The 26509-nt window shown below is 41.8% G+C and overlaps 1 protein-coding gene across 1 annotated transcript in view; it reads right to left on the bottom strand.

Annotated features, from left to right (window-relative positions):
- FRY (FRY microtubule binding protein) overlaps positions 1-26509 on the bottom strand; it is a 328463-nt gene that overhangs the window by 7187 nt on the left and 294767 nt on the right. Inside the window, exons 52-59 of the mRNA XM_068526437.1 lie at positions 24505-24705; positions 23657-23815; positions 20401-20567; positions 19036-19225; positions 15347-15496; positions 14088-14186; positions 11833-11916; positions 242-259 (exon numbers count right to left, since the gene is read on the bottom strand). Coding sequence (XP_068382538.1) covers positions 242-259; positions 11833-11916; positions 14088-14186; positions 15347-15496; positions 19036-19225; positions 20401-20567; positions 23657-23815; positions 24505-24705 — 1068 coding nt within the window. The remainder of the gene's footprint in view (positions 1-241; positions 260-11832; positions 11917-14087; positions 14187-15346; positions 15497-19035; positions 19226-20400; positions 20568-23656; positions 23816-24504; positions 24706-26509) is intronic.

The raw sequence follows: 26509 nt of genomic DNA, 5'->3' as shown, positions 1-26509 counted from the left end.
AATGGTAGTTATTTCTAAAAATATTCTAGTGATAACATGAGAGTTCATAGCAACATAGGTTTCTACTTTGTGAGGAAAGCAGCCCAGAATGCTAATCAACTACATGTCTCAGTCTACCAAATAAAAGAAAATGAAACAAAAAAGGGAAAACATGCTAAGAGATATAATAGTAACAGTAAAAATAAGATTGTTATGGGTCCATGCCTAAATGGACAAAGAGTATGAAAGAAAGTTAACTTACTGCAAGAGATTCCATTTGCTACACAGCAAGCATGGCACAGGAAACAAAGGAAAGGAAAGAAAGTACAGGGTCAGTGTAATGCATGCAACAGAAAGCACGGCCCTCTTCCAAGAGCAGAACCATCAGCCGTCAGCCGTATTAGCATCGCTTGCCCCAACGTGATAAATGGTTGCAAATGTTGTACCCATTCAACATGCACAGCAGTCCAGTTAAAAACAAGCTCTAATGGGAAACATGTCATTGAGAAAACATAATTTGTGATCTTTTAGATTCTCTGATTAGTTCATTTAGACTTTGTCAGTCTTGGAGAGACCATAAGTGAAAACTTATATTGCTTGAAGATTTTAGTGTTTAAATGTGAATAGTAACATAGTAAACATAGTAAAACTGTGAGGAGACCAACTGATTAATCTGAAAGAACTACAGCCCCAAACAAATTATACTATTGCTAAGTTAAGGCAGAGTCTTTAATATGTTTGGCTTCATATCTACTACACTATGACTATCCAATTAGCATAGAATATAATTAACAATCTAAGTGGCATTTTCTTTAGAGTCAGATTGCCTTCCACATTGAGAATATTTTACAGGACTGCTAGATATTATTTCAAAGGACTGAACATTGTCTTTATACTCCCAAACAAGTGTGAGATATGACAAGTAATCTTGCATTTTAGTTTTTATAATATTTTTCCCCAGCAGACAATTTCTAAAAGTAATCTAGAACGGATGTTAGTCTACAAGATTATAAATTTGTAACTGGGCCATGTTACAGATTACACAACCTGAGGTATTTACTATTTTCAAGAAAACTTTAACTGTGCTAGAAGTTTTTATAACCAAACCTTATGTACTGAAAGACAATGTCACACAAGAAAGGAGTACAGGGCCAGAGTTTTAAGTCTACGTATACAGAGTTGCCACTGTGAAGACTTTTTAGAAAACGTCAAATCTGACTGAAACGTTTAGTATGCACCTTAGTACATAACTGCTTCTACCATGGAATTTACTTTTCAGAAGCATGGAATGAAGCAAGTGCTGAGTAAATTACATGGTCTTATGTGAAGAAAACTGCTATCTTTTTTACTGTTTTCCAAAACAGTGTTGTAATCCCAGGTCATCAAGTCAGCTAAAGAAAAATGTTCTCTGTTCAGTGAAGGCAAATGAGGCTTTTTGACTTCAGCCTGGTACCGAGGAATTTCATTGTCAACGAATTCCTTCCACTCCACACTCAGGGCACACACTTGTGTTTCTGGGGAGATGGCCAGCTTGACGAACACCAGTTCTCAGTGTCCTCCTTACACTCTCCTTTCTAGGTAGGCTAGTCCAAGCTGCATTGATATTTATTACCCCAGAATCTTTTCCTAGGCCACAGGCTTGGATGTAGTTTGCATTTAGAGCTCCAAAAAGATAGTGAAAAAAGCCTTTCAAGGAAAATGTTAAAACTACCCCCCCCCACGCAAATATTTTCTGGTATCCAGGTTTTAAAAATAATCCCTTTAGAAGTCTTTATAGATATATCTATGTTTTGGTGATTCAAGATTCTTTTGAAAATGTGGGAATTTGTTTTATTTGGTCACAAGGATTTTCTTCAAGCCCGGTTCCTGTACTCCTGATATGGCTTGATTTATATATAAATTGGATTTAGAGGTATGTTTTCTCAAAATGAGAAAAAAAATGTCAAGAAGTCAAGATGTTAAGAATTGATCATAGACAAGGTAGCTGAAAAGCCTAGAATCATCTAGTTCTTATTCATTAACAGTATCATAGGAGGAGCTTCAAGATGGCAGAAGAGTAAGATGCGGAGATCACCTTCCTCCCCACAAATACATCAGAAATACATTTACATATGGAACAGCTCCTACAGAACACCTACTGAACGCTGGCAGAAGACCTCAGACCTCCCAAAAGGAAAGAAACTCCCCACATACCTGGGTAGGGCAAAAGAAAAAAGAAAAAACAGAGACAAAAGAATAGGGACGGGACCTGCACCTCTGGGAGGGAGCTGTGAAGGAGGAAAGGTTTCCACACACTAGGAAGCCCCTTCCCAGGCGGAGACTGCGGGGGGCGGAGCGGGGAGCTTCGGAGCCACGGAGGAGAGCGCAGCCACAGGGGTGCAGAGGGCAAAGCGGAGAGATTCCCGCACAGAGGAGCGGTGCCGAGCAGCACTCACCAGCCCGAGAGGCTTGTCTGCTCACCCGCCGGGGCGGGCGGGGGCTGGGAGCCGAGGCTTGGGCTTCAGTCGGATCGCAGGGAGAGGACTGGGGTTGGCGGTGTGAACACAGCCTGAAGGGGTTAGTGCGCCACGGCTAGCCGGGAGGGAGTCCGGGAAAAGGTCTGGAGCTGCCAAACAGGCAAGAGACTTTTTCGTGCTTCTTTGTTTCCTGGTGCGCGAGGAGAGGGGATTCAGAGCGCCGCTTAAAGGAGCTCCAGAGACGGGCGCGAGCCGCGGCGATCAGCACGGACCCCAGAGACGGGCGTGAGACGCTAAGGCTGCTGCTGCCGCCACCAAGAAACCTGAGTGGAAGCACAGGTCACTCTCCACACCGCCCCTCCCGGGAGCCTGTGCCGCTCACCACTGCCAGGGTCCCGTGATCCAGGGACAACTTCCCCGGGAGAACGCACGGTGCGCCTCAGGCTGCTGCAACTTCATGCTGGCCTCTCAGCTGCAGGCTCGCTCCTCATCCGTACCCCTCCCTCCGCCTGGCCTGAGTGAGCCAGAGCCTCCGAATCAGCTGCTCCTTTAACCCCATCCTGTCTGGGCGGGAACAGACGCCCTCAGGCAACCTACACGCAGAGGCAGGGCCAGATCCAAAGCTGAACCCCAGGAGCTGTGCGAACAAAGAAGAGAAAGGGAAATCTCTCCCAGCAGCCTCAGGAGCAGCGGATTATATCTCCACAATCAACTTGATGTACCTGCATCTGTGGAATACCTGAATAGACAACGAATCATCCCAAATTGAGGAGGTGGACTTTGGGAGTAACGATATATATATTTATTTTTTTCCCTTTTTCTCTTTTCGTGAGTGTGTATGTGTACGCTTCTGATCTTTCAGCAGAAACCCTGCAAGCCAGAAGGGAGTGGCAGGACATATTTAAAGTGATGAAGGAGAAAAATCTACAACCAAGATTACTCTACCCAGCAAGGATCTCATTCAGAATTGATGGAGAAATTAAAAGCTTTACAGACAAGCAAAGGCTAAGAGAATTTAGCACCACCAAACCAGCTTTACAACAAATGCTAAAGGAACTTCTCTAGGCAGGAAGAACAAGAGAAGGAAAAGACCTACAATAATAAACCCAAAACAATTAAGAAAATGGTAATAGGAACATACATATTGATAATTACCTTAAATGTAAAAGGATTAAATGCTCCAGCCAAAAGACATAGACTGGCTGAATGGATACAAAAACAAGACCCATATATATGCTGTCTACAAGAGACCCACTTCAGACCTAGGGACACATACAGACTGAAAGTGAGGGGATGGAAAAAGATATTCCATGCAAATGGAAATCAAAAGAAAGCTGGAGTAGCAATTCTCATATCAGACAAAATAGACTTTAAAATAAAGCCTATTACAAGACACAAAGAAGGACACTACATAATGATCAAGGGATCAATCCAAGAAGAAGATATAACAATTGTAAATATTTATGCACCCAGAATAGGAGCACCTCAATACATAAGGCAAATACTAACAGCCATAAAAGGGGAAATCGACAGTAACACAATCATAGGAGGGGACTTTAACAACCCACTTTCACCAATGGTCAGATCATCCAAAATGAAAATAAGTAAGGAAACACAAGCTTTAAATGATACATTAAACAAGATGGACTTAATTGATATTTATAGGACATTCCATTCAAAAACAACAGAATCCACTTTCTTCTCAAGTGCTCATGGAACATTCTCCAGGATAGATCATATCTTGGGTCACAAATCAAGCCTTGGTAAATTTAAGAAAATGAAATCGTATCAAGTATCTTTTTCTACCACAACTCTATGAGACTAGATATCAATTATAGGAAAAAATCTGTAAGAAATACAAACACATGGAGGCTAAACAACACACTACTTAATAACCAAGAGATCACTGAAGAAATCAAAGAGGAAATCAAAAAATACCTAGAAACAAATGACAATGAAAACACAACGACCCAAAACCTATGGTATGCAGCAAAAGCAATTCTAAGAGGGAAGTTTATAGCAATACAATCCTACCTTAAGAAACAAGAAACATCTCAAATAAACAACCTAACCTTACACCTAAAGCAATTAGAGAAAGAAGAACAAAAACCCCCCAAAGTTAGCAGAAGGAAAGAAATCATAAAGATCAGATCAGAAATAAATGAAAAAGAAATGAAGGAAATGATAGCAAAGATCAATAAAACTAAAAGCTGGTTCTTTGAGAAGATAAACAAAATGGATAAACCATTAGCCAGACTCAAGAAAAAAAGGGAGAAGACTCAAATCAATAGAATTAGAAATGAAAAAGGAGAAGTAACAACTGACACTGCAGAAATACAAAGGATCATGAGAGATTACTACAAGCAACTATATGCCAATAAAATGGACAACCTGGAAGAAATGGACAAATTCTTAGAAAAGCACAACCTTCTGAGACTGAACCAGGAAGAAATAGAAAATATGAACAGACCAATCACCAAGCACTGAAATTGAAACTGTGATTAAAAATCTTCCAACAAACAAAAGCCCAGGACCAGACGGCTTCACAGGAGAATTCTATCAAACATTTAGAGAAGAGCTAACACCCATCCTTCTCAAACTCTTCCAAATTATAGCAGAGGGAGGAACACTCCCAAACTCATTCTACAAGGCCACCATCAGTCTGATACCAAAACCAGACAAAGATGTCACAAAGAAAGAAAACTACAGGCCAATATCACTGATGAACATAGATGCAAAAATCCTCAACAAAATACTAGCAAACAGAATCCAACAGCACATTAAAAGGATCATACACTATGATCAAGTGGGGTTTATCCCAGGAAAGCAAGGATTCTTCAATATACGCAAATCAATCAATGTGATACACCATATTAACAAATTGAAGGAGAAAAACCATATGATCATCTCAATAGATGCAGAGAAAGCTTTCGACAAAATTCAAAACCCATTTATGATAAAAACCTTCCAGAAAGTAGGCATAGAGGGAACTTTCCTCAACATGATAAGGCCATATATGACAAACCCACAGCCAACATCGTTCTCAATGGTGAAAAACTGAAACCATTTCCACTAAGATCAGGAACAAGACAAGGTTGCCCACTCTCACCACTATTATTCAATATTGCTTTGGAAGTTTTAGCCACAGCAATCAGAGAAGAGGCAGAAATAAAAGGAATCCAAATCAGAAAAGAAGAAGTAAAGCTGTCACTGTTTGCAGATGACATGATACTGTACATAGAGAATCCTAAAGATGCTACCAGAAAACTACTAGGGCTAATGAATGAATTTGGTAAAGTAGCAGGATACAAAATTAATGCCCAGAAATCTCTTGAATTCCTATACACTAATGATGAAAAATCTGAAAGTGAAATTAAGAAAACACTCCCATTTACCATTGCAACAACAAAAAAAATATCTAGGAATAAACCTACCTAAGGAGACAAAAGACCTGTATGCAGAAAATTATGAGACACTGATGAAAGAAATTAAAGATGATACAAATAGATGGAGAGATACACCATGTTCTTGGATTGGAAGAATTAACATTGTGAAAATGACTCTACTACCCAAAGCAATCTACAGATTTAATGCAATCCCTATCAAACTACCACTGGCATTTTTCACAGAACTAGAACAAAAAATTTCACAATTTGTATGGAAACACAAAAGACCCCGAATAGCCAAAGCAATCTTGAGAAAGAAAAATGGAGCTGGAGGAATCAGGCTCCCTGACTTCAGACTATACTGCAAAGTTACAGTAATCAAGACAGTATGGTACTGGCTCAAAACCAGAAATATAGATCAATGGAACAGGAAAGAAAGCCCAGAGATAAACCCATGCACATGTGGTCACCTTATCTTTGATAAAGGAGGCAAGCATATACAGTGGAGAAAAAGACAGCCTCTTCAATAAGTGGTGCTGGGAAAACTGGACAGCTACATGTAAAAGAATGAAATTAGAACACTCCCTAACACCATACACAAAAAAAACTCAAAATGGATTAAAGACCTAAATGTAAGGCCAGACACCATCAAACTCTTAGAAGAAAACATAGGCAGAACACTCTATGACATACATCACAGCAAGATTCTTTTTGACCCAGCTCCCAGAGAAATGGAAATAAGAACACAAATAAACAAATGGGACCTAATGAAACTTAAAAGCTTTTGCACAGCAAAGAAAACCATAAACAAGACCAAAAGACAACCCTCAGAATTGGAGAAAATATTTGCAAATGAAGCAACTGACAAAGGATTAATCTCCAAAACATACAAGCAACTCATGCAGCTCAATATTCAAAAAACAAACAACCCAATCCAAAAATGGGCAGAAGACCTAAATAGACATTCCTCCAAAGAAGATATACAGATTGCCAACAAACACGTGAAAGAATGCTCAACATCATTAATCATTAGAGAAATGCAAATCAAAACTACAATGAGATATCATTTCACATCAGTCAGAATGGCCATCATCAAAAAATCTACAAAGAATAAATGCTGGAGAGGGTGTGGAGAAAAGGGAACACTCTTGCACTGTTGGTGGGAATGTAAATTGATACAGCCACTATGGAGAACAGTATGGAGGTTCCTTAAAAAACTAAAAATAGAACTACCATATGACCCAGCAATCCCACTACTGGGCATATACCCTGAGAAAACCATAATTCAAAAAGAGTCATGTACCAAAATGTTCATTGCAGCTCTATTTACAATAGCCAGGACATGGAAGCAACCTAAGTGTCCATCGACAGATGAATGGATAAAGATGTGGCACATATATACAATGGAATGTTACTCAGCCATAAAAAGGAACGAAACTGAGTTATTTGTAGTGAGGTGGATGGACCTAGAGACTGTCATACAGAGTGAAGTAAGTCAGAAAGAGAAGAACAAATACCGTATGCTAACACATATATATGGAATCTAAAAAAGAAAAAAAAGGGCTTCCCTGGTGGCGCAGTGGTTGAGAATCTGCCTGCCAATGCAGGGGTCACGGGTTCGAGCCCTGGTCTGGGAAGATCCCACATGCCGCGGAGCAACTAGGCCCGTGAGCCACAATTACTGAGTCTGCGCGTCTGGAGCCTGTGCTCCGCAGCAAGAGAGGCCGCGATAATGAGAGGCCCGCGCAGCGCGATGAGGAGTGGCCCCCACTTGCTGCACCTGGAGAAAGCCCTCACATAGAAACGAGGACCCAACACAGTCATAAATAAATTAAAAAAAAAAAATTAAAAAAAATAAAAAAGAAAAAAAAAATGGTCAGAAGAACCTAGGGGCAAGACGGGAATAAAGATGCAGACCTACTAGAGAATGGACTTGAGGATACAGGGAGGGGGAAGGGTAAGCTGGGACAAAGTGAGAGAGTGGCATAGACATATATAGGCTACCAAACGTAAAACAGATAGCTAGTGGGAGGCAGCCGCATAGCACAGGGAGATCAGCTTGGTGCTTTGTGACCACCTAGAGGGGTGGGATAGGGAGGGTGGGAGGGAGGGCGATTCAAGAGGGAAGAGATATGGGGACATATGTATATGTGTGACTGATTCACTCTGTAATAAAGCAGAGGCTGACACACCATTGTAAAGCACTAATACTCCAATAAAGATGTTAAAAAAAAAAAAAAAGTAGCATAGCCATTCTTGTTTCTCTGTATTCTGCTCTGAAGCCAGTTCTTTGCTTATGATGTAGTCAGTTAGGTAAAAATCTGAGAAATTTTCGACATGTCAGAAGATAAGTCACAGTATACTATATTACCTATAATTTTCATCATGTTTAACCTCTGAAAGTCACTGGTTTAAACTAAATTGGATAAAATTTAGGAAATCTAGCCAAATGTTGAAGCTTTCCTACTCAGTATTACATAGATGCATGCAATCTCCTAAGCAGGTGGGTACAATATGTACTCAGCTGTTGCTAAAATCACTTGGCTCTGGCACATTCATGACTATTGCATTATATTTGTTGAGTAGTTTTTTGGACCTTGGTCATGACTATCTTTCAAAGATTTGAAAGATAAATACCTTTAAGCCTCTAATACAGATTACACAGCCTGACGTATTTACTGTTTTCAAGAAAACTTTCATTTCAACAGACATTTCCTTACTCAGTCTAGAGAAGAGATTCCTTATAGCAAAGGACTGACTGACTGTATCCGAAGGATAATGTTTAATGGGTTACAGTTTAGCTGGAGAAACATCTCGTCTTGTTCAACATTTAGCTTTTTGTTCAATTTGTAGAAGAACAGAGGTTGCAGGCTTCTCTCGTTCTTGGATTAGACAGGGATAGGAAATACACAGCTAAGAGGGTTAGTGTCCATGAAGACTCTAGGATGGTCTGAATGTAATAAGATAAAATGTAGTGCAGCTACATGCAAACTCTTGTACTTGAGTCCAAAGAGTCGAATGTTCAATTAGTGCTCAGAAATGGCTGTGGAATTAAGAGTGCGTCAACTAAAATCACTTATGGCAAATGAAGTGGCAATCATCTCTCCAGCTTGCCCAGGGCCAGCCCTGCAGAACCGGGGAGGTGAGCTGTGCTAATTCGCTGTAGGGTCGAGGCCGATGCCACTGCCTGGAGAGCTCAGAGCCGAGATGCTTCACCGCATCCTACGTTTCCGTGAACTTAAACTCCCCAGCAGCAGCCGCTCCAGGATGAATTTCGCGGGCGACAGGAGAGGTCACCGCAAACCACAATCCTTATTTAGAGGTGCTGGCTTTAAGTCGTGAAGAGACCTGTCTCGCTGGGTGTGTGCAGGCGGAGAAGACACTGGTACAGCAGCGTCTGCCAAGGAGCTGCCCTCACGACAGGCGCGACTTACACGCCCGCCTTGTTCTACATCTTATTTGCTGTGCGCCGTGCCTCATTCTAGGAGAACGGGTATTGTAGTCACCAAGTAGCCTAAATTACTGACTAATCACACCTGTCTTAACAAAAGCCTTCCCTCCAAAATACTTCCCATGTATTAGAAGCACTTTTCTCAGGAACACTGTTCTGTTGTTTTGTACACACGCTACAACGACTCCTCCAAGGTCCCCTCAGGGAGTGAGGCCAGCACACGGGCACTAGCATCTTATATACGCAGAGATTGTTCTCACTGCGGCAAAGAGGAACACTCCTGTTTTTCTTGAAAGGTCACTGCGGCAAAGAGGAACACTCCTGTTTTTCTTGAAAGGCACAATTCTATTTAGCTTTCACTTCCCCATTGTGGGGCCTTAGGTGCAGAGGCACATGTTTCTATTATAAAGAAAAGAACATCGTGATGACTGGCACCTGGCTCTTGCCGGCAGGGTCGGGAACTCAGTGTGCACAGCGGACGGTGGAGAGCCAACCAGCTCAAGGTCACTGCTGCCACTTTAGGAAGGTAGGCCTGGTGTTGCTCCCTCTTTTTTCTCTTTTTTTAAGAGATGCCAGGAATGCTGTTTTGAGTGTACGTGTGAACAATTTTAAGTTTAAACTGTTGGGTCAAATTTAAATTGTACAAGCTGAATAAAACATGTCTGAATTGGTTACAGCTTACAGGCTACCAGTGTGTAACCTTTCCTCATTACCTTGATGTCTACAACTTCATGTTGAGAATAGAAGAAAAATCAGAAAAGAAATATTCAGCATCCAACAAAGAGTTATATTCTGTTCCACAAACAATTCCACAGCAATTTATCACTTACGTTACCAGTTAAGAATGACTAGAAATCAGCTACTGGCCAAGACCAGACAGGTTGGGGTAGGGCTTGGGGTGGGAAGACTTCACATGCCTATCTGTACTTGGTCACCATCTCTGGCCGACTGACATCTCTAACTGCTCAAGAGTTTGCTAGGTTTAGTAAGGTTAAGTACTAATCCTTCCATAAAGTCCACGCTTCTCTGAAATAGAATACACACGTGGAATAAGTTTTGGCATGTTGACTTCGCAATTTATATCCAGACATAGATTCTTCAAGTTAAAGCTCACTTCCTATCTCCCCCTTCACTTGTCCCCATGCAAAGGGTACTCAGAATAACTGGCAACATCAAACTATTCCAGAAGATAGAGAATCTGACTTAAAAAAGAGAGCTGGAGTGAATCAATCAATGGAGGGTAAGCAGTGCTCTGAGGTCAAACACTTGTTGGGTTTTGCCTTGGGATGGAAGCCAAATGATAGCTCTAATCAGAAAAATAATCTCTCTTCCCACTCTGGATATAAGATCAATACTGAGATGGACTGACACTGTCATTTCTCCTCAAGGCCCACCCTGAAGACGATTTCTCACCCTCTGAAGGATGCACACTCCAACATGCTTTTCTAGGTGTGACAATGTAATTACAAGGTGACCTCTCTGCCTAGACCCATCAGCAGCCCCCTAACTTGTCTTCCCAAATCCACGCTTGCCCACTTCGGTCCGTTTCCACAGGAGAGCGGGCGAGCCCCACTCTGATCACACCCACCTGTTACAACTTTTAATTGCCCGCCATTGCTGTTAAGATAAGCACCCAAAGCCCTGCACGGTCTGGCTTGTGCAGCTTCTTCAGACTCAAACTTTTCTCCCTGTCACTGTCTACACGCCCAGCCCCACAGGCTCTCGTCAGTCCTTGGAAAGGGCCAGGTTCCCTCCTGCCTCGGGGCCTTCACACAGGCTCTCCACCCACCCCTCTGCACTGTAGCTCAGAGCCGAGATCGCCACTTAGATGGCACTTCGTGGAGAAGCCATCCCAGAACTGCCCTCCTGGTAGGCCAGGTTCTCTTGCTGTATTCTTTCATAGCTTTACTGTTCCTTCCTTTCCTTAATGGCACTTGTCACGGTTTACACGTGTATGACTGTTGGTAAACGTCCATCTCCCTGAACAGATCAGAAGCTCCACCCGGGGCAGAATTCACTGTTGTACCCACCACGGGGGTCACAGGAGTAACTGCAGAATTGAATGATCTTAATCTGTTCACACTTTTCTGCCCAGTTTCCTTTACGATATGACATACGTTTATAAGCCAGCTGGTCTGAGGTGTGTACTTAAAGCAATTCTAAATGAGGAAAAAGAAAGTCTGAGTGATTGCTGAAAGGTCAACAAAGACTTTCTTCATTGAAGGAGCTAAGTGGATCAGTGAAGAATTAATGACATCTGGTTTTATATTCTGAACGAAGAACAGATTTATTAGGAAACGGTTAGTATAGTTAGCGTCAGCAGAAAGGTTATTTTTATACTTCTACGTTTCCAAAAAGAAGACCGCCCCGCCCCAAATCCCATCAACACAGTCATGCTTGGCGCGAATGTCATTCTTTCTTACTCTAGAGGTGTCATGTGAATGTATGGGATGACTCATTCTGCCTCTTCCTTTTTCAAGTTCCACACTTCTTGGGTAGATCAACACCAACACACAAAGTCAGAGCACAGAAAAGATAAACTCTAACAGGCTTTTATTACCTTTTCTTCTGAGTCCCCTGGTTGACAGGTAATTACTCCATCTCTTGATCCTCCTGCAAATGTTGCCTTACAGTTTGCAAGCCACTGTTGTCAGAAAGAGATACAGACATAGATAAATTCAGTGATGTCCTAAGAATGTTTTTACAATCAATTCTGTCAGGAAAAATAGATTAAGCTTCTAATCACAGTAAAATAAAATTTTTATATAACGACTTTTTTTGAAAACTTTTTGGTTAAAGATTAATAATTTGAAATTAAAATATCTGCTTAGATGGGTTCAGTGATGGTCGTTTAAAAATTTCAACATTTATCATTTCAGTGTTGTGATGTATCACCCTGAAGAATGGTTTCACCAGAGCATTCCAAATTTATGTATAGATTAAATTCACATATGGTTAGAAACTTTTCATACGACTGAGGTTAGGAGACAGGTCCCAACACTTCCTCGCAGGCTGGGTCATCCTGGACAATGCACCCTGACTCACGGCACACCTTCTTCTCTGTTATTTTGAGGTGGCTTCTTTGAGGCAGGTCTATTTCACTGTAAGAAAGGCTATTATAGTAACAGCCCAGCTATTTAACGATTCTGCCGGTCTTGGGCTTCCCTGGTGGCACAGTGGTTGAGAATCCGCCTGCCAATGCAGGGGACATGGGTTCGAGCCCTGGTCTGGGAAGATCCCACATGCCGCGGAGCAACTAGGCTCGTGAGCCACAACTACTGAGCCTGCGCGTCTGGAGCCTGTGCTCGGCAACAAGAGAGGCCGCGACAGTGAGAGGCCCGCGCACCGCGATGAAGAGTGGCCCCCGCTCGCCACAACTAGAGAAAGCCCTCGCACAGAAACGAAGACCCAACACAGCTAAAAATAAATAAATTAATTAAAAAAAAAAAAAGATTCTGCCGGTCTTAAGTATCTGGAATAGTAACTAGTATAGATGTGAAAGGAACCTTTGGGCAGAAAACAATAAGCACTGAAGAACTGAAACTCACACTTGACATCAAAAGACTGGCTCGTTCACCAACCAGAATGAAAGGATTACTTTTATTAACTGATGACTGAGAAGCTGGACATCAGTGACAGCGAAAGAGCCACAGAAATAGAAGACAAAGGGAATTGTTGCAGTAGAATGTCAGAACTCTCTTTGACAGGTCATGAGATAACAACAACAAGAAAAAAAACCCAGTAGCTTTAGAATGAATATCTTCTATGTACGACGCACTTGTGCTGGGCAGTTTACATATATTATTTCTATTTTAAAGGCAATATTGTGTAGTGGTTAAGAGCATGGACCTTTGAATCCCACAGACCTGGGTTTCAATACCACTATGCTACCTCCTAGCTAATGAGAATAATAATAGCAACTCCCAGGGTAGTTGTAAGCATTACATGATTTAAGTTAAGAGATGTAACTCTTATCAGGTTGTTGGATACATAGAAAGGACTCAGGAAACGACAGCTGCTATGACTGTTATAATCGTTATGTTCTTACAACAGTCCTGCAAATTAATTACTATTATCACTGTCTTAGAGATGATGAATCTGAGATGAGAGGAGGTAACTTACCCAAGGTCACTAACCCTGAAGTAACTGAGCTGCAATTTGAACTCAAGTCCATCTGACTTAAAAATCCACGCTCTTTTTATAGTGCCTGGTATATGATAGGAAGTGCTCCATGGAAATTACACATGGAAGTTGCTGGAAATCAGGGGGTTTGCATGGATGGTTTCTGAATGACTTCTGTCTCTAACATTTTACAATTTACATCTTGGAAGGAAGAAAAAAGCTGAGAGCAGGAGCCGAGGCCAAGAGAAACCAGGGAGAGGGAGAAGCAGCTACTGAGGGTGGTTAAAAGGAGAAGAGAGATGAGGTCCGTCTCAACCAGTTCTGGGTGAGGCGAACACTGGAAGGAAGTAATCAACAATTTTAAATTTCTGAGAAAAGAAAAGTTATAATGTTGATAAACTGACATATTAAGCAGATACCCACTTTCCCCAGTTTCTTGGTAGGGAAATTATAGGGCTAAAATCGAAAGCTGAAAATTTTCTCTTTTGTAGTATCATTTTTATATAATCCATAGTACTGACAATTCTGCCACCATTAAGTTGGAACTGTAATCCTTCACAGAAGAATAGATGAAATCTGTCTTCTCCCAAAAGAGCCTCACTTGGGTAAATCACATCGCCTCCCAAGAGTTCACAGTGGTTGGGTTCATTTGGTTTTAAGTAAATGTATAGGCACAGAAACATAAAAGCTTACTGAGAGGGTGGCCTCTTTTCTGTTGTTGTAGGTATCCAAATATTCTTGCAGTTCCAAAACACTGAACTTGAGCTTGTCCAAAAGTCCACAAGAAAGGAGCTAAAGACAGGAAAATAATTTGTATTAAAACAACTTCCAGGGAGACACCTAGACAAAGGCATGGCTATGCAGAGAGAAAAGAGAAGTATATTTAGATGTAAAGTGTGGGGCGGGGGGGCTGGTAGCATCCATTTTAATAAGCTGTGCAGTTTGTAATTTAGCTCCACTATCTGCGGCAATTGCATTGGATACTGCTAATCAAAGTCTCCTGTGAAAGTATCCATCTTCCCCATATCAGGATAGACGGACAAATCTTAACAAGTATTCCACAGAAGCCCACATTAAGATACAGCATCCATTTTATGCATGGACTCTAGTGTCTTCATCCAGCAATGTGAAGACAGACCGCCAAATAGGTTTTCAAACTGATTTTGTATTTAATCTGTACTTTAAATCATTAGTATTACATTTATACAGTCACGATTCAGCAGTCAGCCAGGGACTGTTTTAATCATCCTTTAAACCAGCGGTCCCCAACCTTTTAGGCACCAGGGACCGGTTTCATGGAAGACGATTTTTCCGCAGACGGGGTGGGGGGGTGGGGGGGGGTGGTCCAGGCGGTAATGCGAGCGGTGGGGAGCGGCAGATGGAGCTTTGCTTGCTCGCTCGCCCGCCCGCGTGCCGCCTACCTCTGGCTCTATGGCCTGGTTCCTAACAGGCTGCGGACTGGTACCGGTCCACGGCCTGGGGGTTGGGGACTCCTGCTTTTAAACTCATCATTTGCAGTTGGGCTGGACGAATCCATCCAGAGGGCAATCGTCTCTTGGAAGTAGGGAAAGTGATAACATCGTTGCCTCTGGGGACCCATCTGCTTAGCCAACCTGGCATCGTGGGGACTGGCTAGGTCCGCTCTGGGAGGTTAGCTCACCACATTCACAGCCTTCAAAGTCAAGAGTCATCGGAGAGAAGCGACAAGGCCGCGAAGGGAGCACAGAGGGGGATCTCCTCCTGATTCCCTGCAGTGACTGCCTCGGCTTGGGCTGGCCATGCAGTCATTCCTGTGCAGGCCCAGGCCTCTGGGACTCATAGCACAGCAGAGCGCTGCTCGCAAACACTGAGAGTGTCTTTCAAACAAACCACAACACACGTGTGCTTCCCTCAAGTTCTGCACCATCAGCTGGGCGGGCCATTTGCCGCGGGAGCAGGCCTGAGATACTCACGGTCTCGGCGTCCACGAAAAGCGTGGGGCACTCGGAGCAGGAGGTGAGCATCTGGGAAGAGCTGACGAACTTGGATCCGATGCCCCGGAGGTTGTCTCCAAGGTAACTGGCCGCATCACAGGTTAGGAAGCAGAACCTTTTCTGAATATTCTGAAAGGCAACATAATTACTATTTGTAAATGGCCACGTTTTAACTTTTGTACCAGAAAAAACTATTTTTTAAATCTTCATAAAAATATCAGATGAGCACAGGTCCTCCGTGAAGTGGCGGGAGGGGGGGCGGTGATAGGGGCAGAGTGAATGTCTTAAGTCAAGTGAGTAATCACCCAGTGTGAACAAAGTTTCTTCCTAAAATGTCATTTCCCAATGCATGGGTGCTCATATAATCTTTTAAATAAATGCTGCTTTTGCTTTTTGCTGATTGTCAGTGCCGGTCAGCAGCTTGAGTCTGCCTAGCATGTTTGTCAGATGAGTGAGAATTTCTGAGATTACTTCAATGTGGGTGAGAGGAAAAAGGTCATGAGATATAATCTGTTTCCCAAGATCACAGCTCCCTGAGATAGAGCACTAAAGTGGGCCATAAAGCCTCTGAAGAATGAAAGGGTAAATTCACGGGCCCTGTCTCCCTGTGAGAGCGCCTCTGATTAGGAGTCTGTAACTCTGTCTGATAGCTTTGCACACATCAACTCATCAATCCTCACAACCAGGTGAAGGAACTGAGGTTAAAAGAGGTTAAAGGACTCAAGGTCATGCAACTAGTAAGTGAAAGAGTTAAGGATGAGCTTGACTTCTAAGTTCACATCCCTTCCATAAACCTATAGTGCTTCCTAAATGTTACTATTCCCCCTATACTGCCTGAAGAAAAACCATAATTAGGAAGAATCTGACTCACTGGGCCGGTGTCAGTGCCAAAATGAGAATATTTTTAGCCCCAACTTCCAACACACAACATCTTTAACAAAAAGAACAAAATATTTAACCAAAAAATAATTCCAGTTCTAGGCACTGGCCTTCCCCAAAGAGATGTCGTACCTTTTGAGTTGGAGAATCTAACCCACGAGAAATCCTCTCTGCCCTGTTATGGGGAAATTAGCAGGTCCCCAAAACAGCAGCAGGCTCTTGGTTCCTTACAAGTTATACTAGAAAAACGCCTACCATGTTGCATATTATTTATTTTTTATTTAATACCTCTGAGAATCTTGCTATAATGCATAACATACATATGTCTTTATGGTGTTTTTAGTTTTATGTGCAATTAAAAAAAAAAAACTCGACAGGATGTTGCTGCTGAAAGGAACAGGAAATGCCACGTAGTCACCAGCTAGTGGAGTGGCAAAGCCGGGAGTAGGATCCAGGTCCTGCAGATAGTTTGGTTTCTTTCCATCTTACCCGAGGATATGGTGAGATCTGGGTTCATTTCTGTATTTTTTAATTTTTTTTTTTGGCCGTTCTGAGCAGCTTGCAGGATCTTACTTCCCTGACCAGGGATCGAACCTATGCCCCCTGCAGTGGCAGCGTGGAGTCCTAACCACTGGACCACCAGGGAAGTCCCTGGGTTTGTTTTTTATTGTACTGAGAAGCTAGATCTTTCAGGGAACTTCAGAGCCACACATGACTTCCATATAAAAATATATAATTTGGTGACACTGTGTGATCAAATGACAATATTCTAACACAGGAGCAGCAGGAAGGAAATACACTGACTGAGACACTTGGAAAGCTACCCATGCTGGACCTTTAGAAACCATTTCCTTGTTTTTAAAACCAAATTATTTTTGCAATTACCTCCTCTCTACCCCGTCCAAAATCCAACCAAATACAGGAAAACGTGGTGTCCAGACTCACAGGAAAAATGTTAGAAGACAGTAAACAGCCATGGTGAGGACATGACGAAAGATTAATAGACTGCATGTCTGAAATGTGTTTCACTTCCAGCATATTTGATTGATACCGATTTTGCTACCCGTGTTGCTCTCAATCACAGAGCATTTGATGGTAGCTGAGAAAGTTCTTAAAGCTAAATGTAATATTAAAAACTGAAATAGGAGGTACACATTTGTATTATTATTATTGCGGATAAGCTCCTTAGAAATTGGTCTAATACACTGATGCAAAAAATCCAAACCCCAATGTACCTCCCAGGGCCCAGCCCCACGTCCCAGCTCACATGACAATCTGTTGCCGTACTGGCATTAAGTCAGAAACTGTACGTTTAAGATTTACATTAAAAAGGTTTTTTTTTTTTTCCCATTCATTCTTTCTGCATTGACTGAGCAGCTACCGTGTGTGAGCCACTGTGCCAGCTGCTGGGGAATCAAAGCAAGACACCATTACCTGCCGTCTCCCGGGAGACAGACACCTAAACAAGTGTGACAAGTATAACAGATACAACTACAACTGGCTCGGGATCCCAAGTGTGTGTGGGGGGGCAGGTAGAAAGAGGTAAAGGAAGGTGTCATTCACTGAAGTGACAGCCAGTCAGGGATTTGCATGTCATTGGGAGCACAGCTGTGGGAAAAGAGGAGATGACAGTTCTTGGCAGAGGGAAAAGTACTGCTCAGGACTATAAAATCGAGCATGAAGAGTCTAGTAACCGTAATAAGAAAAAATTACTACAACAGCCAAACTTAAATATACATTATTAACCATTATTTAAACACTGACGTTAGAACAATATAATAAATTACTTTGCTCCTGAATCCTTAACAATTAAATTTACCTCAAATGGTAGCTTGTGGATAGTTGTTTTTAAATTTCAGTCTGGCTTAATGCTAGGGTGTTTCTGGATTCTTATCTCTCAGCAGCCCATTGTTTTCTGTCTTAAGGCTAACAGTCCCTCCAGCCCCCAGTGCATCTCAGACGCAACCTTAGTTTTTGTCCATTCAGTTTTCTAACAGGTCTCACGAAAAGTAAATTGAAAAACTTGAGAGAGCGCAGCATGGATTAGCACTCAGAATACTGAGAAACTAGCTCTGAGTACTATTGGTATATACTTCTCCAAAAATGGAAGGGCCCCCAGGCTCAAAAACCAAGTTGACTTTTATGTTAACTAAATTATGGCTTCCTGAATTTGAAATCATTTAAAGCAGATGATCCCAGTTTTTTCATTTTCCACTTTTTATATAATTCCTCATTTCCCTTCTGCCTTTCCCATGGCTCTTCCTGAAGGTGGTCAGAGGGCTCCATCCCTCAGTCCAGCTAAGTTCCTGTGCCTCTCTCGTGATATACTCAGCAGAACTCCACCTCTAGAAAAGCTTCACAGGCTGGCACGCTGAAGGACTCCATGGTGGGGAAAGATAAAAGACAAGGAAAAACACAGTGAATTAAAAAGATAGAGAAGAGGTCTAAGCGGAAAGAAGAGATGGAGGCTGGGCTTGGCAGAAGGTGCCACCCTGTGGTCCTGAAGTCCTGGCTGCCTGCCTGGCACTGATGATGCCAGTGAAAACCAGAGTGGGGGAGCGAGGGGCACAGCACGGCGGCCTGAATCCCCGAGCGCAACGTCTCCACAGTGCCAGCCTGAGTAGATGAAGGTTGAGGAGAAGAAAGGATGAAGTCAGAGGACACTGAAGGATGTCAGGAGGACAAAGTGGTGTAAACCCAGCACTTAACCCCTTCAGTTGGAGGCCAGCTGGCTCCCCGAAGAGACCGCAGCCCCGGCGCGTCTGTGGGCTCCTCCGTGGGCGCCGTACCTTGAACAAGGAGGAGAACACGTGGAACGTGTACACGGCGCAGGAGCCGTCCGAGTCGCACAGCAGCTGGTTGACGTGGCTGCGCCACGCCTCCTCCGCGTCGTCACAGGCCGCGGGCTGAAACGCAGCGAGGATGGCCGAGAAGAAGGGCGAGGGCGGCGGCGAGACTCCCCTCCCGCCTTCTCCAAAGCTGGAACAAATGCAAACGGCAGCGTCAGGAAGTGGCGTCCTCTCACCCCGAGGCACCCATTCTGCCCACTCCTCCCGCTGGGGTCACTTTGGGGGCCTGGCTCCCATTCAGAGGTCTCCAAGAGTCTTTTCTGACTCTAGAAAAGAGAATTTTCACCTGTAGAATTTCTGGGATTCCTCCCACTCTGATTTCCTTTCTAGACTCGGTACCTCTTTTAGCCTTCAGTAACTGCCCCTCACTTTCCTGGACAGCCTTTCCCCGGACACAGGATACATTCATTCCTGTGCTGTGGCCCATTGCAGTCCTTTTCATTTTTCAATACAGTAAGTGATGAGAAAATTTCTGAATCTTTTCACTTTTCCTTTGTGGAGGCACAGTATTAGTGGGTGCAGATACATAAATGCCCAGAAGAAAAGGGCACAGAGAGGAAAGGAAATGAAAGAAGAGAAATGCAGGGGGAGACAGAGAGGAACGAAGAAAGGAGAGAAAAATGAACGAACTGTGAAAAGTCAAAGTTCTTCTCTAGGTATCACCGTAAGCCGTTTCTCTGATGGGCGGATATGGGTCACCATAACAGAAGGCCTCTGTCCAGCCACATCAGAAGCTTTTACTTAATTCTTATTTTCAACGTTCAGAGGAGTGATTTTAGGATTCTGACTTTCTTCTCCTAAAGTAAATCTGTAGCATTATTATTTGTGATTTATTCTAGATGCCACATTAGTGGGGTTTTTAAAAATCTATCCTCGTTATATTTTTTCCTATTTGTACTCTCTGACTAGATCTCAATTGTCTCAGAAATGTCAGCCACGAGGCTGAAAGCCACCCACTTAAAAAAAGAGTAGGTATTTGGCTTGTAAGGGGCCTCTTGTTCTGGTCTTTTAACTCAAAATGAAAAGAACTCCCTATTTCCAAGACTTGCCAAGCTTGCTTATTTTCAAAGCTTACAAGGCCTGGACCATGTCCCCAGGCTCCCCTCTGGCTTTTTACGTTAACTCTAGGGCTTTATGGGTTCCGCATAAGGCCCTGCTCTGGGGTTGGATGATTCCCACCCGCCGAGAGCCCTCCAAGTTATATGTCTGCTTGGACTCCTTTGTTAGGAAGTCCCAGCAGCACAAGCCTGACATTTAACTGGAGTTAGAGCGAAGCCAGTACGATGTGCCCTGTACACTCTTCACCTGGCAAGAGTAAACTGGTCCAGCGCTTGACTGCCTTTTTCTTCTGCCTCGGTCATATCCAGGCTAAAGCTATCGCTGCATTCGAAAGTTGCCGGGAGCTCATTGATGGAGCTGGAAAGATCATCCTCATGCACGGGGGTGTCCTCCTCCTCCTGGACAGCACTGACCTGGGAGCATAAAAGGAGAAAAGAATCCCCCCAATATGTAAGACTATCCATAGGAAAATCTGCAACCCTGAGAGTAATAGAAATTGGGGGCATTTGTCTTCTAGCTACGGTAGAGTCAATTTCTATAACCGAACTCAAGAATTCTCTGAAGTACTGTTCTTTCTCTATCTTCTCTTCAGTCTTTTCCGGGAGAGTTCCCAAAGAGGCTCTCAGTAGATTACCATATTTGACCCATGCTTATGAAGTATAAAATGCTAAACTTGGAAGAGACCGTAGAGAACCCCTGGTCCAATCTCCATATTTTATAGACGAGGAAACAGTTGCTCCACGTGGGAAAAGGACTTGCCTAGTATCAGGTATATAATCAGAGCCAGAGCTGGGACTAGAGACACCATCTCTGATTCAGAACTCTTTTCATTGTACAACCCCAGTCTTCTAAAGCAAGTTATCTGGAGTTAACTCTCCAATATATTATATAACATGTCCAATATTACCTATGGAAACTAGAATTTAGAATTGTCAGTGCCTGGCATAGTAAAGGCTCCAGAAGTGTCTGCAGTGCTCACAAGTGATCCAGAGTTATTCACCAAGCCTGCCACGTTGACAGGCCTTTCCATGCTGAAAATCCTCCAAGATCCATATACACATATGCTTTACTCTTGGGAATATCCCTTGAAGATAACAGATATGAGAGGCTGCTCTCACGTTGCTATAAAATGTAGAATGATCTGCGAGATGAAAGGGCTCTAGGGCAGGCAGAGCTGGGATCACTGAGGGGCAGGAAAAAGACGTAGCAAGTCAAATGGAAAAAGAGGCTGGGCTTGAACCTGGGCCAGGGGGAAATCATCTGGAGAACTGATTGTTCTTCGGGAGAGGAAGGAAGGCAACTGGATCACAGAGCAGAAGAGGAGAGGAAGAAATCACACGTACGTGGTTCAGTGAGTCATTTTCTTAAAACAAAAACAAAATCAAGGCGAAATAGATGTATATATGAATTAGAGAGTTATCGTGGGTTGACATCTGGCTGCCCATTTAGTATTTTGAGTCTAGGATTAAAGAGGGAAATTAGAAATGTTTACAGATATGTTAGGGAAATAGGTTATCTCATGTCTTTGAAGGAACTGCTCATAAATACTGCATTTCAGAGGTGTATCCATATCTGCTGCTTCTTGCTTTTTATTTATTTTATTTTTATTTTTTTATCTTTAAAACATTTACTATTGCCATTAAAAAAATATTTAGTTTCTTGTCCAGTTAGAATTTCATTAATGGTCCACTTCATATAATTTTTGTTGTTGTTGTTAAGAACTCATTTATCCTTTACCCCAAATTTTGAATGTAAACAGTAACTGTCAAGGTTGACAGCCGCGCAGTTAAGCAGCTTAATTTTGGCTAGAAGATGAAAGATTCACTGCTTTCTTGTGTCTGATGAATGGGCAGAGCACTGTATTTTATTTTATTATTTTTTTATTTTTTAAATTAATTTTTATTGGAGTATAGTTGATTTACATCTTCCTGCTTTTTAAAACTAGAGTGGTTCCAACGAGACTGCTGACTGGCCTGGGTTATTAATGTATATAGACTTAATCTATTAGGGGCGGGCTGAGTTCTTACAAAAATATTTTCTATTTTCTCTTTCTAACATCACAGATACATCATCAAACATTGCAGAAGCCCAGCTGATGTGAAAAACAGAGATAGCTTTTCAGAAATTAGACTCAGCCTTTCCTTGACAGAATTCCTTGATAGATTTCTGTATGAGTCCATGAAAATATTACTCCTTAGGCAATGCTTTGTATGAGGAATTATACAACTTAGCATTCAAAATAGAAAAGTTGAGAAAATGACTATTGCAAGACTGAGCAGTAATAAATGCTAATAACTTCACATTTATTTTGTGGTGTCCTTTCCATGAAGTTCATTTCTTGATATTAAGATTCTGGCATTTTAATCTCAGACAGTTTTCTTTCTGGCCCCTTTTTTGGCTAAAAAAGGACTCTGCTAATTCTAAGAACCCTGATCACCGTCCTTTTGCAATGGGGAAGTCTTAGAAATAATTATTTTTTAAGCTTCAATATTTTTAGGTGATTGCAGTTTCATTGGTTGCCCTTGGTTTAAAGTAGATTAGATTTTGCTAGATCGCAGACATATCTTTTAGCACACTGTAAAAGAATACAGAATAGCCAGTATTATATTTTTCTAGTAGAAGCATCAGAAAGAATATACTTTCGTAAATTTTTTTCTATTTCATTTTCTCCTTAAACTTATACCACCATAACCAAACTAAAGATAAAGAAAACCTTATCCTAACAGCAATAGGTTATTTTGGTATTTCTAATATAAGAAAATAAAATTCTGTACTAATGGGCATTTATGTGGGCACATATGTGAACACAGTGTGGGAGTTGATAGTTTTATGGACAAGGTAGTTTATGGAAATATTGATAAAATAAACCTTAAATGAAATACACATTTTTAGATTTTTTTTTTTTAAAGCTGACCTTTTAAATAAGGAAATTGTATCCATTACTTACTTTTCTCCTCAGAGAGCCTGGCTAGGACAGTTTTGTGCATAATACTGTGATTGATATTGAAAATTCTGATAGTCCGCCAAAGGCGAGAACAGAATCAGTGTACAGATTGTAAAATTGGTTCCTACATAGGAAAAAATTTCCCCCCGATACGTGCATACACCCACACCTCACTTAGCAGATTGTTTTATAAAAGTCATGACAAAGAACAGCAGTTTCCCAGTCTCAGCAATCTCCGACATACACCAATTTGTTTTGCCATTAATCAAATGGCAAAACACGAGCAGTGTTCGTGCTCTATGGAAAATGCAAAACGTTTCATTTTGAAAGGACCTCAAATCAAATCTCCTTCAACCAACAGGAAGATGGCCACTCAGGTCTGTGAGAGTAAAGCAACTTCAAAACCTAGGTTTAGGGGCACAAACTCAACTACTTCAAAAAAGAAAGAAAGAAAATATAGTCCCTCCACTTATAACCTGCTAAGAATGCTCAGAAAATTGGAAGCACATTTTTTTTGTTAAAGAAAACAACAATCGACGATTGCCAAAATCTCTTCACCTTTGAACCCTCAGAAATCTGAAGATTATTCATGTCAGGCAGAGAAGCGTCAAAGCTAGCCATTCTGGTGTTAAAGGCATGAGGGTCAGCGGGGGTCATATCGCAGGTGGTCGTGAGTTCCGTGGGATGAGTCTCCTCAGAAGGGGAGAGATTCATGATCTGTTGAGAAAGCATAGGAAACAAAACAGAGTGTGACGTTCCCATTCTTTAAAAGCTCTAATCATTCTCTACATAAGAGTACAAACCAGCGTACGAGCTAGTTTTTGGTGGACAGGTAATAACTGTTTAACATACATACGTCACTGTCATTAGAACTTAAGCACGGTAGCTGGCAAGGCCCAGCACTGAAAAATACAAACACCCCTATTTCCAGATAACCCCATCAAAATGTCCGTGTCATATTTCCTCAAACTTCAGATGTCTGAGGAATTAAAAAAAAAAAAAAAAAAAAGACTTCAGCATAATAAAAGTTATTTGGGGAAAATCTAGGCCTGAGCAGATTTGATGGCATTCAGGGCTTATAAAAACCCCAGTGTTTGTTTCCATTTGCAACCTACAGAGAAGAGACCGGTGAGAAGCAGACACCACCTGATGTTTCAGAGTTGAGTTTAGCAGCTGTAGCAAGTTTCTTTAGCTGCAACTGGAAACTGCACTACTGCTTGAATCACAGAAAGAAGTCTCCCAATGTCCTGGGAAGAGTAGGTGGAGAGTTCCTACTTACTAGGTCAGAGTGCTCCAGGATCTGGCTGGTGGTGAGACCCTCCTCCTTCGGAGGATTCGTCGGAATCCTCGTGGTTCATTTTATTTTATTTAGGTTCATTTTATTTAGGTGGAGAGTTCCTACTTACTAGGTCAGAGTGCTCCAGGATCTGGCTGGTGGTGAGATCCTCCTCTTCGGAGGATTCGTCGGAGTCCTCGTGGTTCATTTTATTTAGGCTGGGAGAACTTCCTGAGAGTTGGCGCTCCTCCAGAAGCTGCATGTCGCACTTGTCCAGACTATCCAGAGAACGCCTGCGGACTCCCCAGTTGAAATTGTCCATACTCTCGCCCTGAAATCACACCATCAGCTGCTTTTTTAAGGCCAAAATCCTCCTGCACTCACGCCTTTACACAGTCGATTAGCCATAGCTTAGTAATAAAAATTTTCATTATGAACTCTCAAGCCCTCATGGCCTTGGGCACCAAACGTTTTGCTTACGTGATGTGAAGAGTAGTAAGAAGCACACTGTTTTCACCAAAATGCGTATTAAATCATAGGTAGACATGATTATGCACTCTACTCTGGCACAGTGGGTAACATCTTGTTTTTTAACAAGTTGATTTTGGGATACTCTATAAATGATCCGTGTTAACAAAAATCTGTCAGAAAGAGACTGTTAATATTAGAACAACTTCAAAAGAGATGTTCCCTCCCCAAACCCCGCCCCTGTTTAGTACTCTTTTCAGAAGGAGAAAAAGTAGGAGCTATGCTTGTGGCACGTTCCACACCCTCTGGGTATTAAGTAGAAGAGCATTAGGTAAACATTCCAGGCTGTTTCTGCCGCAGCAGTTTTCACAGATAAAATGCAGAGTTAAAGGGTATCAGAGAGCAGCTGGGCACAGTCGGACAATCATGCACTACGCAGAGGCCAGAGCAGCAAGCCTTCAGTTTTGCTTTAGGCTCATCTTTAAATAATTGTCCCAACATAGAAAACAGTTCCTTCCCTAGACCTGAATGGACTGACTCGGTACCAAGGATTATTGCTGAATTGTACATTTGCACTGAGAACTGGGCTAAGTGGCAATGTAAAGTTTAAATAAAGATTTTAGATACAGCTCAGACTTTCTCTACAAACCATCAGATATTAAATAAGCTTATTTGATGAACATAAATTTTTTTTCTGAAAACCAATCTGGGTTTTATTTTTCTCTCTGTTAAGATAGGAATAAAGCTAGAGAAATATTACTAGCTCATTGGTGAGCAAATTTTAACCTAAACAAATAGGTAATCTGAATAAAATCTAGCACAGAATCTTACTTATATTAGTCATTTGAAACACTGATGGTTCACTGACATAAATAACTTTTTTTTAAATGTGATGTTTTATTTATTTTTATTTTATTTTATTTTTTTGTATTCTGGCCATACCGCATGGCATGTGGGACGGTTCCCCGACCAGGGATTGAACCTGGGCCTCTGCAGCGAAAGCACCGAATCCTAACCACTATGCCACCAGGGAACTCCCATAAATAACTTTCTGATGAGAGCTCAGTAAATAGCATAATAATATAATTTCAGTGAGAGATGTAAATTACTATTAAAATTAATGAGCATTAAATTTATTAATTTTCCTCTGGTTTTAAGGGTCTATTTTTTCCGGCTCCTAATGAAATGAATCTTACCATTCTCACAGATCTCTCATATAATAGATGCTTAGCTTTTCCAAAGTCTGTTTTGGCTATTCATGGTGGAAGGCAACAGGTAAGAATCCTGAACACATTCTGGATATGATATGGAAATTATCATTATTCACCCCATTGATGATACTTATGATTGTTCTTAGGACTGTTTGATTATAAGACTCAGAATATGCTTTCCATAGTTTATAGCTGTATTTGTACCTTTTATCTGTAAGTGCTGTGATAAATTACCACCAAATTATTTTTTTTCCTGGTAGAAAAGGCTGACTATTGTGCTGGTACTTTAAAATAGCTGTTTCAGTGAAAAAATGAAAAAAATGTGGAAGAGGCAAGAGTTCTGGGAAAAAAAAGAAAACTCAATGTGTGAAGAAATAAAGAGGGTAAAGAAAAATGAGATTACAATACAGAGAAAAAAGAATGTAAAAGTTACTGGGAAAAACATACAACTGTAAA

The sequence above is a fragment of the Eschrichtius robustus genome, chromosome 18 (assembly GCF_028021215.1).
Source record: "Eschrichtius robustus isolate mEscRob2 chromosome 18, mEscRob2.pri, whole genome shotgun sequence".
In the NCBI taxonomy this organism is placed as follows: domain Eukaryota; kingdom Metazoa; phylum Chordata; class Mammalia; order Artiodactyla; family Eschrichtiidae; genus Eschrichtius; species Eschrichtius robustus.
Note: the sequence above shows the minus strand (reverse complement) of the source record. Positions and strands in the feature narration are given on the sequence as shown.